The 17,157-nt window shown below is 40.6% G+C and overlaps 1 protein-coding gene across 1 annotated transcript; it reads left to right on the top strand.

Moving 5' to 3' along the window:
• Positions 1–2,396: 2,396 nt before the first annotated feature.
• Positions 2,397–3,994, top strand: LOC136398142 (dual specificity mitogen-activated protein kinase kinase 1-like). Its single transcript, XM_066372540.1, is given in 4 exon segments — positions 2,397–2,435; positions 2,909–3,549; positions 3,551–3,894; positions 3,897–3,994. Coding segments are annotated over 4 exon segments (1,122 nt in total).
• Positions 3,995–17,157: the final 13,163 nt, after the last annotated feature.

Here is a 17,157-nt window from a genome sequence, read left to right as displayed (position 1 = left end):
GGAGGTCATTCCTCTTAGCTTCAGGGTGTGTGATAGATTGCCCAGGCTCTGCCAGTCACACTGGACCTAGAAAACAGTGGGCAGTGGTAGCGCCATAGAAAACAGTGTTCTGTGGAGGGAAATGGAAGAAGGAAAGCTACACTGGGCTCAAAGAGAGCCTTCCTAGTGCTTAGAAATAACTTAGAATAATAATACTGCCTTTTTGTGCCTGATATGATGGATAAAACAATATTTATTTGTCCTTTCTTTTACTGATGAATAGTGCGAACATGGTCCAGCCTGTTGCACAGAAATGTTGGGGGAGCCTGGTGCCGTGATGGTCCCAGGCACGTAGCTACATGGGTGTCCTATTCTGAGGATTTGGTTCATTGTCACTAGCTGGACAGTGTGTCACCTCAGAGGCTGAGCCGCAGCTCCACAGAGTCTTCTGGAAAGTTTCCCACTCTTAACACTCTCCTCTTCCCTTTGTTTTCCAGGAGTGGTCGCTGCTTTCTGTAGTTGCTGTGTATTACCTCAGTGTTCTTTTATCCTTCATTCATCAAACACCTGTTTAACCAAATTCTGTTATTAAAGTCTCTTAAAATAATCAGCATGGATTCTGTTTTTTTGGTTGCACATTGCCTAATACACTGGATAAAACAATATTTATTTGTCCTTTCTTTTACTGATGAATATGGCGAACACGGTCCAGCCTGATGCACGGAAATCTTGGGGGAGCCTGGTGCAGTGATGGTCCCAGACACGTAGTGATGAACCTTTCACCCAGCCATCGGTAAGAAAACAGCAGACCCATTGTCTGGCTTTCTCCAACCTGCCATGCTCTTCATTCTATGACAGCAGCTGAAACCATGAATTTTGGGTGCACCTCTATGAGAACACAGGCTTTATGGCCAGTCCTATACTTCCTCTTAGGGGTTCATGTTAGAAGTAACAGGAGGCTGGATTATAGTGGGTCTTGGGGGCATTACAAGAACTTGTCTTTTTATTCTGCATGAAGGAAGTGCCAGGGAAAGATTTTGAGTGGTAATGTAACACAATTAATTTTACATTTTAATAGGGTCCCTCTAAATGCCATTGTGCAAAAGTAGTAATGATACAAAAACCAAGTAGGAGGGTATTACAGTAATCCAGGCTAGGGATGATGCTGGCTTAGACCAGAGTTGAAGGCAAAAGGTCACCTGATTGAACATGTGTAGAGTGAAAGACAAAAATTACACTAAAAATAAGCCAGGGCTTTGGCATTAAAATATAAGCAAACAAACAAAAAAACTGGAAGATTAGACAAGCCATTAACAGATCTGAAAGACTGTAGAGTGTTGGGACAGGAAGGTCTAAAGTCCACTTTGTTGATACTGACTTGATGTGCCTTTATGTACCCAAGTGTGGATTTTGAGTAGACTGTTGTTGGATCCAGGAGTCCAGATTTCAGGAGAGAAGTCTAAGCTAGTGCTATTAATCTATTGTCACAGTCCAGCCATGAAAAGTCTATTATGGGGTCCTCAAATGGGAAAAGGTATGGAATTAAATAAATGATAGAAAATTAAAGATATATATATACAGATGGGTTCAGGAGGATGACACAGCAAACAGTCACTACTGTTCCTAAGCCGATGCAATGGCGGCCCCCAGAAGCACATCCGTCTTTATTCAGGGAATAAATGTGGGCAATTAGCAATTCAGTTGTTTCCAAGACAACTCAAAGACAACCCCCACCATATCATTTAGATCTAACTTTACAGCAATAAGAAACTAGCTTCCAGCCTCTTCCAGAGAACATGGGTGGGACAAGCAAAAATCAGGTATAGCTCTTTGTTAACTGGGCAGGTGAGATGGCTGGTTAGGCCCAGCACCTCTGTCCCCTGGATATCCAGATTGTAAAAACACCCTGTTTATATTTCAGTCCCCAACAATCTATGAGTCACAAATATGTAGATGATATTTAAAGCCATGAATGGATGAAATCACCGATGGAGTGAGCACAGATAGGAAAAGATTTACCATAGTTGGGCTTCAGGACCTACCAATGTTAAGAGTTTAGGGATGATAAGAAGGAACAAAGAAAATGAAAGCGTGCGCGCACACACACACACACACACACACACACATGCACACACACCAAAGCAAATACAACCACTAAGCAGGAAAGATGAAAACTAAGATATTGTGAGGGAAGAAAACACCCCAAGAATGAGATATGTAAAATGCTGTCAGGTTAAGTAAGGTGAGACTGAAAATTGACCAATGAATATAGTCATGTGGAGACCATGGTGACTTTTACAAGGTGGTGACATCATGGAGTCAAAACCCTGATTGGAAGAAAGCAATTAAGACAGAGAGTATACACAACCCTGTGGAAGAGTTTTGCTAAAAAACGGAGCAGACAAATGGGACGGAATATGGAAGAGTATGTCAAACCTAAAGAGATTTTTTTTAAGGTAGGAAATACAACAAGATATTTGTATGCTGATGGTAATAACGCAAAGGACAAAAATAAATTGATGATAAGGATTGGGAGAGAAGAATTTCTAGAATAATGTCTTTGGGGTCTAGTGTGCAAGGACAGAGGTTGGCCTTAGAGGTGCATGAGCAGTCATTATAGGGCAAGGAGGGGAGGCAGAGTTGATACATACAGACACTAGCAGGTGGGCTGATGCTTGGCAGAAACTGTTGAAGTTTCTATTCGGTTGAACAAATAGAGCTGGAGTTCAAGAGAGATGTTTGAGTTAAAGATGGAGACATAGTATTATCAGTTCATAGAAGGTAGTTGAAGGTATGAAGTGGAAGATCCACTACGAGGGGTCTGGGGAGAGACAGTAGATTGAGGAACAAACACCAATACAAACAATGTAGCTATTGACCACATTTAAGAAATCAGAGGAATTCCTGAGTGCTGGTGTGGAACACACAGACCAACCTGGAGGCTTTGCTGAAGAAGCATGAGGAGTTGGAGCTGGACAAGCAGCAGAGGAAGCGCCTTGAGGCCTTCCTTACCCAGAAGCAGAAGGTGGGGGAACTGAAGGATGATGATTTTGAGAAAATAAATGAGCTGGGTGCTGGCAATGATGGAGTGGTGTTCAAAGTCTCCCACAAGCCATCCAGGCTGGTTATGGCCAGAAAACTAATTCACTTGGAGATCAAACCTACAATCCAGAACCAGATCATAAGGGAGCTGCAGGTTCTACATGAGTGTAACTCCCCATACATTGTGGGTTTCTATGGTGCATTCTATAGGGATGGCGAGATCAGCATCTGCATGGAGCACATAGACAGGCGTTCCTTGGATCTAGTTCTGAAGAAAGCTGGAAGAATTCATGAACAAATTTTAGGAAAAGTTAGCATTGCTGTAATAAAAGGCCTGACATATCTGAGAGAGAAGCACAAGATCATGCATAGAGATGTCAAACCTTCCAACATCCTAGTGAACGCCCGTGGGGAAATCAAGCTCTGTGACTTTGGGGTCAGCAGACAGCTCATCGACTCCATGGTCAACTTCGTCGTGGGCATAAGGTCCTACATGTCGCCAGAAAGACTCCAGGGTTCTCATTACTCAGTGGAGCATGGGGCTCTCTCTGGTTGAGATGGCAGTTGGGAGGTATCCCATCCCTCCTCCAGATGCCAAGGAGCTGGAGCTGATGTCTGGGTGCCAGGTGGAGGGAGATATGGCTGAGACACCACCCAGGCCAAGGACCCCTGGAAGGCCCCTCAGCTCTTATGGAATGGACAGCCGACCTCCCATGGCAATTTTTGAGTTGTTGGATTACATAGTCAATGAGCCTCCTCCTAAACAGCCCAGCGGAGTATTCAGGATGGAATTTCAGGATTTTGTGAATAAATGCTTAATAAACAACTCTGCAGAGAGAGCAGATTTGAAGCAACTCATGGTTCATGCTTTTATCAGAGATCCGATGCTGAGGAAGTGGATTTTGCAGGCTGGCTCTGCTCCACCATCGGCCTTAACCAGCCCAGCACACAGACCCATGCGGCTGGTGTCTAAACGTATGGCATGCAGCAAAGAGCGAATCTCCGCCCAGTGGCATGTCACATTGCTTTCATGTCTCTTTCCCATGCCTCTGAGCAGACATGCTTTTCACCTATGTAAAAGGATGAAGAATACAGCATGTGCCAAAATTCTATTCGTGTCATTTTTAATATTACCATCTTTATTCTTTCTATCATTATTCCCCTAAGTGGATTGGCTTTGTGCTTGGGGCTATTTTTGTGTGTCGATGATCAAAACATGTGCAACTATATTACAGTGAATCTTTGGTGACTATGAGTAGTCATCTTACTGAAAATTGCACTGCTCTCCCTTCGCCATGATTGGCTGGTTGCCTATATTTTGAGTATACTTTGATACTTGGTACTTCATTCTTGCCAGGCATACCTTCTTTACCCAAGGAAGGAGCCAGTCTGTCTATTCCGATGATTTGTAGACTTCTGGTTGTATTTCTATATTTATTTTTAAATATACTGTGTGGGGTATTTAGTGGTATATCTCTCTTTAAGTTTGGATTAGTATTTCTAAATGGTGGAATTACTTTGAACGTTACCAGTGTATCATGGCATTAAAATGTATGAGATTTATCTTTCCCCAAATCCAAGTACTGATGCTATTGTAAACAGCAGTGTGTATAGTGCCTAAAAATTATATAAAAATCCTTTTAACCATTTTAATCCAATGTTTAACAAATCTAATCTCTTATTCTAATAAATATACTCTCAAGTTAAAAGAGAAATCAGAGAAGAGCCTGGCCTGTGGTGGCACAGTGAGTAGGGCATTGAATGAGAATGCGAAGGTCTCTAGTTTGAAACCCTAGGTTTGCTTCATCAAGGCACATATGACAAGCAATCAATGAATAACAAAATTGAAGCAACTATGAGTTGATAGTTCACACCCCCCACTCTCTCTGTAAAATCAATTAATAAAATATTTTTTAAAAAGAGAGAAAGAAATCAGAGAAGAGAATAGCAATAAGGATTAGAAAGGTAAGGGGGGACTTGAGTTGGACGGGCAGGAATTGGTGAGGAGTCATTACAGGATCAGAGGAGCAGTAAGCATATTTTAAAAAGAAGAGCTAATAACAGGAAAGATCAAATGGGACCAAGTGGAAGAAAGCTCTGATCCTCTGATTTGATTTGATATATACATGGGAAACATTTTATTTAAGAAGATCAATGGTTAAGGGAGCTTAATGCTTTACAGTATGGATTGAGGGTTAGCATGGGAGCAGCAGGATCGAGAGGCTGATGGAGAGCCTGGATCAGGACCTTGAGGATGGGGATGAAGGAGTTTTACAAAGGATATTGGAAATAAAGACTTGGAGGGCCAATGAAGTCTTTAAATTTTTATTCTTATGGTCCTTCTTCCCTTTAAAATGTGTCCCTTACATGTTTTAAAGCAGAATTGTGTTTATTTTAATACAAAACTTTAGATTCTGAATTTCCCACTCTCACCATAATTTTAAACAACCATTCATGTGCAAAAACCTTATTTGAATAATTTAAATCTACTATCCCTATTCCTTACACACATATGAGGCAAAAGCATTAGTAACTGCATTGGTAATAAAATACTTAATCCAAGATTCTACTGCTTTCAACATAACAAAAAGTTGGTACATTTCCTAGAATTAGGGACTGGGGGAGTAAAGGGGAATTCCTGTGTGTTTCTTTTTGATTCTATTCAGAAAGTCAGAAGATTTAAGACAAGAGTCAATTTCAACCTGAAGTATGAAAAGCAATCCATCTGTCTTACACAGTTTCAGTCTTGGCCTCAGATATTTTTTCTGAAGTGAGTTTGCTTCTGATGTGTATCATTTCAGAACGCAAGAACACATGCAAAGTTACTGGGATGCCTGGGAGAAGGAAGAGCTATTTAGTTAGTGGGGAGAGGTTACTGGAATCAAAGGGTTTTCAATTATTAATCAAACCACACAAAAAAACCAAAACACATTAATCTCTAAAACCTACACCGTTCTCTAAAAGATTAGAAAGGAGCGAGACTAAAAGACTGAGACAAAGAGAGGGAGAAAGAGAGAGGGAGAGACCCAGTAATAATGACTTTAGAATCAGAGACTTCAACCTTTAAATAGAGTTTTACATTTTAAATTATTGTATCTGGACAGCGAGGAAACAAACTCTTTGCCACACGATCAAGAAGTCAAATTCAGGAGTCTTTATTTTAAACCAGCGACCACAAGTAAAAATGAGTAGTAGCAAAAGCATACCTACTGTCAGTATAAATGTTGACCTTCTTTCCCTTGGCCTACCTTAACACCTGGGTGAGAGCAATAAGTTCTGTTGAGCAGAGGTCCTGTGGGGCAAGCCTTGGGTCCAGATGCCCTTATCAAGAGTCACTACAGCTGCTCCAGCATGTCGAACCCCATTCAAGACAAAACTTCTACCATCTGTGAATAGCTAGCTGTTCTACCCCAGCTAAGAGTTTATCAGTGAGGTCCGGCCTTGCAGTTTGAACAGAGCCTAGTACCTCAGAGCAATCATGGAAGGGGATGCAATTATCCTCGTCAGGCATCAGGCTTCCTGGGTGGATGGCCTGCGTCTGGACAAATTTAATGCGAGGCTGACCGATGAGCAGAGCCTGATACTGGGTCTAGCCATTTGGAGAGGTAAGCAATAGGCCTGCGCCATGGCCGTACCATCTTGGGTCTAGACCCCTTTCATGATTCCTTTGTTCTCATGAACAAAGAGCTGAAAAGGCTTTGTAACATCTGGTAAAGCCAGGGTGGGGGCCATAGTGAGGGCCTTTTTGAGCGTTTTGAAAGCTTCTTGTTTCTTATCTGTCCAAATTAATTATTGGGTTCCTGCTATGCAGGAGTACAAAGTCTTGTCTGTCTCTGCAACCTAGGGATCCACAACCTGCAGTATCCAACTGCTCCAAGAAATTCATGTACTTGCCCCATGATGGTGGGGGTTGGGATCCGAAGGATTACCTCTGTATGACTGGAAAAGAGAGTACTCTTTCCCGCCGCATTGTAGTAGCCTACATAGGTTACCTTGAAAGTGCAGAGTTGTGCCTTTTTAGCTGACACGCAGTACCCTAGAGTCTTCAGTGTTTGTAAAAGACCCTCAGTGGCTGTCCAGCAGCTTACCTCCATTTCTGCAGCTAGAAGAAAATCATCTACGTACTGTAGCAGTGTGCAGTCTAGATGTTCCTGGCAGAAGGCAAGCAGATCCTGATGCAGTGCCTCGTCAAAGAGGGTCAGTGAATTCTTGAAACACTGAGGTAATCTGTTCCAGGTTAGTTGTTCCACGATGCCTGCTTCTGTGTCACTCCACTCGAAGGCAAAGGTGGGCTGACTTACAGGGGCTAGAGGAATACTGAAGAAAGCATCCTTTAAATCTAAGACTGTGTAAAATTTCAAGTCTGGCGACAACAGGCTCAAGAGAGTATAGGGGTTAGGCAGAGCAGGGTGAATTGTTTCAACCTGCTTATTTACTTCCCATAAATCCTGGACTGGATGATAGTCCTTGGTAACTGGCTTCCTAACAGGCAGTAAAGGGATATTCCATTGGGACTGGCAAGGAACAAGAATACCAAGTTCTAACAGTCTCTTAATATGAATACTTGCTCCCATGAGAGCGGTCCAAGGGAGGCAGTGAGAACAGACTGAGAAGTTCTAGTGTCAGTGAGGAAGTCTACTGGGTAGCCCCCTACTTGTAAAGTTACCTTGGGCTCCTGGGGGCTAACAAGTATGGAGCCTGGGCCCCATCAGTCCTCCTTTAGATTAAGGAATCTTGAGGTCTGCTGTGACTTTCCTTTTATTTCTGGACAGTCTTTTCTTCAATGTCCTTCTTTACATTAAGCACACTGATTTCTGCTTAACTCAGGGTTTCCTCCTTTTTATTCTGGTGTTCTAAAACAGCTTCAACGACATTAGTCATTTTCTTAGTTTGTTTCTCCTTTAAGGTGCCTCTATTATTGTAAACTTTCTGAGCTATTTCTAATAGTTGGGAAATTACCATCCCGGGGAAGCCTTCTAATTTTTGTAGCTTCCTTCTAATATCTGGAGCTGACTGTGATACAAAGGCTAAGTTGACTGCCCTAGCATTTTCTGGCGCCTCTGAGTCTAGAAGTGTATAGACTCTGTAAGCTTCCTGTAACCTCTATAAGAAAGCTGTGGGGGTCTCCTGAGGACCCTGAATAACTCTGAAACCTTAGACAAATTTGTTGTGGTGAAACCGCAACAAACCGGAACAGGAGCCCAAAACTGATGCAATCAACTCGGGTTTTATTCACTGGCCAGTGGACTGCCCACCATGCCTCTCACAACGAACAAGGATGAGCTCGGGGGGGGGGGGGGAGAGGAGTATTTAAAGGTAAAGACCACAAAGTTACAGTTACTTCAGCATGTTTGTACAATATCTTTGCAAAAGCACACAAGCACACACTGTTCTAAGATAATAAACCGCCTTCTTGCAATATCTGCAGGGCTGATGCACAAGGAACACATTGTGCCTTTGCTAGCAGGATTAGATTTGCTGAGACTCATGACAATTTTCTACTTTAGCTGTAGCTATAAGTTAAATTCGGTCAGGGGTCCTCCCCAGCATGTTCTGGCATGCCAGTACAAAATTCATGAGTTTCTTAGTAGCTCTCCTGTTCCCTGCTAACAGAAACTGGTGAGAAGTATTCAAAGCTTCCCGTTCTGCTGTGGTGTTAGGAACCTACTTAGGCCAGGCAACGGGAAACACCTTCTCTAGGTGGTCTCAGTTATCCTCCTCAGACCCATTCATTCCTAACATAGCAGCTTTTCTCACCTCAGTTTTGATTCTTTCCCTTCCTTCGGAGTAAACAAGGTAAGGAGAAGCTGCTGACAATCGTCCCAAGTGGGATGATATGTGTACAATACAGATTCTAACAGTCCTGTTAGGGCGTGAGGCTTCTCCAAGAAAGGAGGATTCTGAGCCTTCTAATTATACAAGTCACTAAAGGAGAAAGGGACATACACAAGAAAAGGCTCTTTCTTTTCCCCTCCCTCTGCTGTTGGGACTTATCTCAATGGTAAGAGGGATTCTGCTTCCTTTTTCTTTTCTTGCCTCCTAATCTGCCTTGACAGTGGCTCTGGGCTCTCTGATGCAGGTGGATCTGATGGAGGAGGAGGGTATGGAGGAGGTCATTAAGATTCCTCCTCAACAGTCTGTAAGACAGGGACCTTCTTTCCTGATTTTGTGGCTGTTGCTAGTAAAACATGATGACCATACTTGATTATGCATCCTTTCAGCCAGGGAGGGGGATTTTCTACTAGAGTGCTCTACTGATCTATGTAGGGGAACTGGTCTGGGTGACCCCATCGCTGAGTTACTATATTCCATACAGCCCTGGCATCTCTAGGGTCTAAGGATCCCTGCAAGGACCATACTACCCCAAAAGAGGGCCACTCTATTTCACAAAGGGTTCAAAGTTTTCCCTTACTCAGTTTTACACTATAATCATCAGAAAATACAAGTTTGAAATTCTTAAATATACAGTCAAGAGGACTTTGACCCATACTTTGCCCTTCTCATGTTGTTACAAACAATATAGCACAAATGAGCTTCCTAAGATCATGAAAAGGATCAAGAACTGAGGTTTCTGCCAGTTTTCTATAATGTCTCCCTTTGGGTGTACCCTGGAGAACTAAAGGACAAAGAGTTTCATACAAAGTTTGATGTACAAGAAAATGGGATGCCCCATGAGGAGCCACAAACTAGACACTCAGGTACAGGCACCAGAGCTCCTCTTTCACACACTATTCACTCACGGGTTTTTAATGTAGAGACAGAATACCAAAGCATAAGCGAAGAACAAGATCTTTCCAGGAGAAAAATCAGAGAGGGATCCTTGAAAATAAAGGTCCTTCCTCTATCTAGTGAAGAATGCAGAAAGGAGATCCCGAAGAGGGACCAACCAGGAGATGTCCTCTAGGATAGCTTGTAAAAATAAATGAAAGCCACAAAATAAGCAGAGGGTAAACATATGAGAGAGCAAATCCAAATGTGTCCTAGGAAGCCTGAAGTGGGACTTAACTCAGTTCCTGCAAATGCCATAAACTCCAAATTACTCTCCATCAACATCTTGGCCCTGAAGAGTCTATTGTGTGAGTGCAGTCATGTCCGATCCTCAATCACAATAGTTTCAGACCGGCTAGCCACAGACAGGTTACGAATTGAGCAAATTGCAAATTTGCTGTATGTACCTCCAGAGGCTTCCCTGATGACTCCAAATAGGTGAATGGGCATGCTGGTTGTTTACAGCTGACTGTCAGTCAGACAAAAAAAGCTACTAGGGCCCTAGAATGTTTCAGGTGGTGCCTACCCTGCTGGGTTTCCATTCCTGGCAGTCAGACCGAGGAGGCCAGCAGCTGCATTTGAGTGACAAAGACAAATGTGTCCAGAGGACACAGATCTCACTGGGGCCTCCAAATATTGTATCTGGACAGCAAGGAAACAAACTCTTTGCCACATGATGAAGAAGTCAAATTAAGGAGTTTTAATTTTAAGCTGGAAACCACGATTAGACTCACATCCTAAAAAATTCATGGCCCTGAATGTACTCAGGGATTTGCTTTTAAAAGCAAGAAAAAGAAGCAAGGGACAGGAGTGAGCACCTAGCCAAAGCAGTTTTACAGAAATGAAACAGGTTTTCGTAAGCTATGGTTATCTTTGGAACAATCTAGGGAGTGACCATTCAGAGAAGCATTTTACAAAGAGCAGAAGGATTTGTTCGGTTATCTGACTGATCTTTTACAAAGTCTGTTGAGGTAACATCTTGCAAAATATGATCCTGAGGGCTTTACTAAACCTAGATATAGCTGGGAACCCTTCTATGTATGGGTTTATATAGTTCTTAGTTTTTTCTGATTTACTTATTTTACTCCTTACAATGTCATCAAGGTCCATTCATGTTATTGTAAATGATCCGATGTCATCATTTCTTATGGCTGAGTAGTATTCCATAGTGTATATTTACCAAAGCTTTTAATCCACTCGTCCTCTGACCAACACTTGGGTTGTTTTCAGATCTTTGCTATTGTGAACAATGCTGCCATAAACATGGGGGTACATTTCTCCTTTTGGAACAGTTCTATGGTGTTCTTAGGGTATATTCCTAAAAGTGGGATAGCTGAGTCAAAAGGCAGTTTGATTTTCAATTTTTTGAGGAATCTCCATACTGTTTTCCACAGTGGCTGCACCAGTCTGCATTCCCACCAGCAGTGCAGGAGGGTTCCCTTTTCTCCACATTCTCACCAGCACTTATTCTGTGTTGTTTTGTTGATGAGCACCATTCTGACTGGTGTGAGGTGATATCTCATTGTGGTTTTAATTTGCATTTCTCTAATGATGAGTGATGTTGAGCATTTTTTCATATGCCTACTGGCCATCTGTATGTCCTCTTTGGAGAAGTGTCTATTTATTTCTTTTGCCCATTTTTTGATTGGATTGTTTGTCTTCCTGGTGTTGACTTTTCCAAGTTCTTTATAAATTTTGGTTATTAACCCCTTATCAGACGTATTGTCAAATATATTCTCCCGTTGTGTTGTTTGTCTTTTTATTCTGTTTTTATTGTCTTTAGCTGTGCAAAAGATTTTTAGTTTGATATAGTCCCATTTGTCTATCCTGTCTTTTGTTTCACTTGCCCGTGGAGATAAATCAGCAAATATATCACTGTGAGAGATGTTGGAGAGCTTACTGCTTATGTTTTCTTCTAAGATGCTTATGGTTTCATGGCTTAAATTTAAGTATTTTATTCATTTTGAATTTATTTTTGTGAATGGTGTAAGTTGGTGGTCTAGTTTCATTTTTTTGCAGGTAGCTTTCCAATTTTTCCAACACCATTTATTAAAGAGGCTGCCTTTACTCCATTGTATGCCCTTCCCGCCTTTGTCAAATATCAGTTGTCCATAGAGCTGTGGTTTTATTTCTGGGTTCTCTGTTCTGTGCCATTGATCTATATGCCTGTTCTTATGCCAGTACCAGGCTGCTTTGAGTACAATGGCCTTGTAGTATAAGTTGATATCAGGAAGTGTGATACCTCTCACTTTATTCTTCTTTTTTAAGATTTCTGAGGCTATTCGTGTTCTTTTTTGGTTCCATATAAATTTTTGGAATACGTGATCTATATCTTTGAAGTATGTCATTGGTATTTTAATTGATATTGCATTGAATTTATAAATTGCTTTGGGTAATATAGACATTTTAATTTTGTTTATTCTTCCTAACCATGAGCACAGTATATGTTTCCACTTGTTTGTATCTTCCTTGATTTCTTTTATCAATGTTTTATAATTTTCTGAGTACAAATCTTTAGTCTCCTGGGTTAAATTTACTCCTAGGTACTTTATTATTTTGGTTGTAATAGTGAAGAGGATTGCCTCCTTAATTTCTCTTTCTGAATGTTCATTGTTGCTGTATAAAAATGCCTCTGATTTCTGAGTATTAATTTTGTATCCTGCCACCTTGTTGAATTCATTTATCAAGTCCAGTAGTTTTTTGACTAACACTTTCGGGTTTTCTATATACCATATCATATCATCTGCAAATAATAATAGTTTTACTTCTTCTTTTCCAACTTGAATGCATTTTATTTCTTCTTCTTGTCTGATTGCTGTGGCTAGGACTTCCAGGACTATGTTGAATAAGAGTGGTGAAAGGGGGCACCCCTGGCTTGTTTCTGATCTTAAGGGGATTCCTTTTAATTTTTGTGTATTGAGTATGATTTTGGCTGTGGGTTTGTCATAGATGGCTTTTATCATGTTGAGGTATGTTCCCTGTATTCCCACTTTGCTGAGAGTTTTGATAGGAATGGGTGCTGGATTTTATCAAATGCTTTTTCTGCATCTATTGAAATTATCATGTGGTTTTTCTCCTTCCTTTTGTTTATGTGATGAATCACATTGATTGATTTGCGAATATTGTACCAGCCTTGCCTCCCCAGAATAAATCCCACTTGATCATGGTGTATGATATTTTCCATATATTGTTGAATCCGGTTTGCTAATATTTTGTTGAGGATTTTAGCATCTATACTTATCAGAAATATTGGCCTATAATTTTCTTTCTTTGTGTTGTCTTTGCCTGATTTTGGAATTAGAATTATGCTTGCCTCATAAAAGGAGCTTGGAAGTCTTTCTTCCTCTTGAATTTTTTGAAATAGTTTGAGAAGATTAGGAGTTAGTTTTCTTTGAATATTTGGTAGAATTCACTTGTGAAGCCACCAGGCCTAGGAATTTTCTTTGTTCGGAGTTTTTTTATAACTGTTTCAATCTCATTTGGAGTAATTGGTCTGTTTAGGTTTTCTGATTCTTCCAGATTGATTTTTGAAAGATTGTGTGTTTCAAGGAATTTGTCCATTCATCTAGGTTGTCTAGTTTTTTGGCATACAGTTCTTCATAGTATTTTCTTACAATATTTTGTATTTCTGTTGTGTCAGTTGTTATTTCTCCACTCTCATTTCTAATTTTATTTATTTGAGTCCTCTCTTTTTTTTTCTTGGTGAGTCTAGTTAAAGGTTCATCAATCTTGTTTACCTTTTCAAAGAACCAGCTACTAGTTTTATTGATCCTCTGTATTGTTTCTTTAGTCTCTATGTCATTTATTTCCGCTCCGATCTTTTTTTATTTTCTTTTCATTTTTTCGAAGCTGGAAAAAGGGAGGCAGTCAGACAGACTCCAGCATGCGCCTGACTGGGATCCACCTGGCACGCCCACCAGGGGGCAATGCCCTGACCATCTGAGGCATAACTCTGCCCCAATCTGAGCTATTCTAGCACCTGAGGCAGAAGTCACAGAGCCATTCCCAGCGACCGGGCCATCCCTGCTCCAATGGAGCCTCGGCTGCAGGAGGGGAAGGAGAGGGGGAGGGGTGGAGAAGCAGATGGGCGCTTCTCCTGTGTGCCCTGGCTGGGAATCGAACCTGGGACTCCTGCACGCCAGGCCAATGCTCCACCGTTGAGCCAACCGGCCAGGGCCCTGCTCTGATCTTTATTATTTCCTTCCTTCTACTACATTTGGGCTTTAATTGTTCTTCTTTTTCTAGTTGCTTTAGATACAGGCTTAATATGTTTATTTGAGCTTTTTCTAGCTTCTTAAAGTGTGCCTGTAGTGCTGTCAACTTCCCTCTCAGTACTGTTTTTGCTGTGTCCCATAAATTTTGAGTTGTTGTATGCTCATTATCATTCATTTCTAGGAATTTTTTTATGTCTTATTTGATCTCATTCTTAATCCATTCATTATTTAACAACCTGCTATTTGGTCTCCATGTGTTTGAGAATTTTTGAGTTTTTCTGTTGTGGTTGATTTCTAGTTTCATGCCATTGTGATCAGAGAAAGTGCTTGATATGATTTCAATCTTCTTAAATTTGTTAAGAGCACTTTTGTGCCCTAACATGTGGTCTATCCTAGAGAATGTACCATGAGCACTTGAAAAGAATGTATATTCTGTTGCTTTAGGGTGAAAGGTTCTGAAGATATCTATTAAATCGAGTTGATCTAGTGTGTCCTTTAAGTCTGCTTTTCTTTGTTAATTTTCTTTCTTGAGGATCTATCTAGTAATGTTAGTGGGGTATTGAAATCCCCTACTGTTATAGTATTGCTATTGATCTTGCCTTTTATATCCATCAAAGTCTGCTTTATATATTTAGGTGCTCCTATATTAGGTGCGTAGATATTTATAATAGTTATATCTTCCTGTTGGATTGCTCCCTTTATCATTATGTAGTGGCCTTCTTTATCTATTACTATATCCTTTGTTTTAAAGCTCATTTTGTGTGATATAAGTATTGTTACCCCAGCTTTTTTTTCATTTCCATTTGCATGAAATATATTTTTTTTATCCTTTTACCTTCAGTCTATGTGCATCTTTTGTTTTAAGGTGTGTCTCTTGTAGACAGCATATGTATGGGTCCTGGTATCTTATCCATGCAGCTACCCTATGTCTTTTGATTGGATCATTAAATCCATTTACATTTAAGATTATTATTGATATGTAGTTGTTTATTGCCATTTAATTCTTTAAAGCTGTATTCCTCTCTTGCTATATTTTTTTCCCACTTTGATCTATTTACAAGAGGCCCCTTAACATTTTCTGCAGCATTGGTTTGGTTGTAATGAATTCCTTGAGGGTTTTTTTGTTTGTTTGTTTGGGAAGCTTTTTATTTCTCCTTCAATTTTAAATGATAGCCTTGCTGAATAAAGTAGTCTTGGTTGTAGGTTCTTGTTCTGCATTACTTTGAATATTTCTTGCCATTCCCTTCTGGCCTCAAGTGTGTCTGTTGAGAAGTCTAATGTTATCCTTATGGGGGCTCCTTTGTAGGTGATAGCCTTTTTTTCTCTAGCAGCTTTTAATATTTTCTCTTTATCATTTAGCTTTGGTATTTTAATTATTATGTGTCTTGGCGTAGATTTCTTTGGGTTTCTCTTTAATGGAGTTCTCTGTGCTTCTTGAACTTGTGAGAGTTTCTCCTGCATTAATTTAGGGGAGTTTTCAGCTATGATATGATTGAACAAAGTCTCTATCCCTTGGTTTTTCTCTTCTTCTTCAGAAACCCCTATGATGCGGATGTTATTTGTCTTCATGTTGTCACAGAGCTCTCTAAGAGTTTCCTCAGAGTTTTTGAGTCTCTTTTCTTTTTTCTTCTCTGCTTTCATGCCTTCATTCAACTTGTCCTTCAACTTGCTGATTCAATCCCCAGCTCCATCCACCCTGTTTTTCATTCCATCCATTGTGGTCTTCATTTCTGATATTGTATTTGTCATCTCTGACTGATTCTTTTTTACTATTTCAATATCCTTTTTTATACTTACTATTTCTTTACTTAGGTGTTTGTAATGACTATCCATTGTTGTTCTAAGATTCCTAAGCATCCTTGCAATCATTATTCTGAACTTTGCATCTGGAAGTTTGGTTATTTCCATATCACTTAATTCATTTTCTGGAGGTTTTTCTTGTGGTTTCATTTGGATTGCACTTCTCTGTCTTCTCATTATGACTGTGTGTTTGGGTGTTTTGTTTGTAAAGCTGGTTGAGTCTAGGCTTGGTGTTGTCTGCCTCCAGTTTTCTTTTTTTGTTGTTTTGTTTTTTTTTGTTTTTTTGCCTCCAGTTTTCAATTGTGTTATATATAAGTCTTCTTGGGTTGGCATCAGCTATTATTTGTAATCCACTTTTGGATTTGGGCCACTTTGAAATCTTGATTTGTTTGTTTTCTTAACAAGTGATAGTCTTGTCTACTGATCACAGCAGGGGGCTTATTTGAATCTGTATCCGGGAATGACATGGATGTAACCTGAGACTCTGAAGGCCTCTTCTACCAGTTATTCTCACTGGGGGCAGGGTCTTTCCTCAGCTTTAGTAGGGGGAGGTGTATCTCAGATCTCCATGGAGACTTGAGTTACTGTCCCTCCTCCCCACATCTTGTGCTGATTGGAGTTGGAGAGATGTCTGGAAATCTGTGACCCAGAAGCACTTTAGTCTTTTGTTTTGTGGAAGGAACAGCCCCTTCCCCGACTATGGCCGCCTCCAGCACTGGATGAGTCAGCTTCTCAGGTCGTCCCTTGCATTCCTGTGCCCCTCACCGTCTGTCTGTCTGTCTGTCTCTCTCTCCCCCCTTTCTTTTTGGAATAGAAGCTGGCTCTTTCAACACACCTGATTCCCTGGTCGCCAGGAGAGTGGCTGTGAGCAGTATTTTCTGCTCTTTTCCTTTAGCCTCACCCCCCCCCCCGTTCCTGTAAGCAGGGGAGATTCAGGTGCTCCCTACCAAGTTTGTTGTGGCTTCTTCTTTGCTCCTTGGTTTTTGAGATGTTTTTGTAGTCCAGAGTTGGTGTTTCACACTGATTGTTCATAAATTAGTTTGTAATTCAGTTCAGTGGTGTGAGCTGAGAGCCTATTCGTCTGCCTACTCTGCTGCCATCTTCAGGTCCCCTGGGAATTAGTGTTTTAAATATTCAGTATAAAAAAAATATTTATTATCCACCTTAGCTTTCTAAGGTTTCATTTATAGAGAACTTAACCTGGTCCAAAAATGTTAAATAAAAAACTCCCAAAATAAACAATTCATAAATTTTAAGTTGCATGCTATTTTGAGTAACATGATAAAATCTCACACTGTCTCTCTCTCTGTCTTTCTGGAGACATTATTAATCCCTTTGTCCAGCATGTGCATAC

This window comes from Saccopteryx leptura, chromosome 3 (assembly GCF_036850995.1).
Source record: "Saccopteryx leptura isolate mSacLep1 chromosome 3, mSacLep1_pri_phased_curated, whole genome shotgun sequence".
Taxonomy (NCBI): domain Eukaryota; kingdom Metazoa; phylum Chordata; class Mammalia; order Chiroptera; family Emballonuridae; genus Saccopteryx; species Saccopteryx leptura.
The sequence above is the reverse complement of the archived record's forward strand: the minus strand, read 5'-3'. Positions and strand labels throughout refer to the sequence as shown.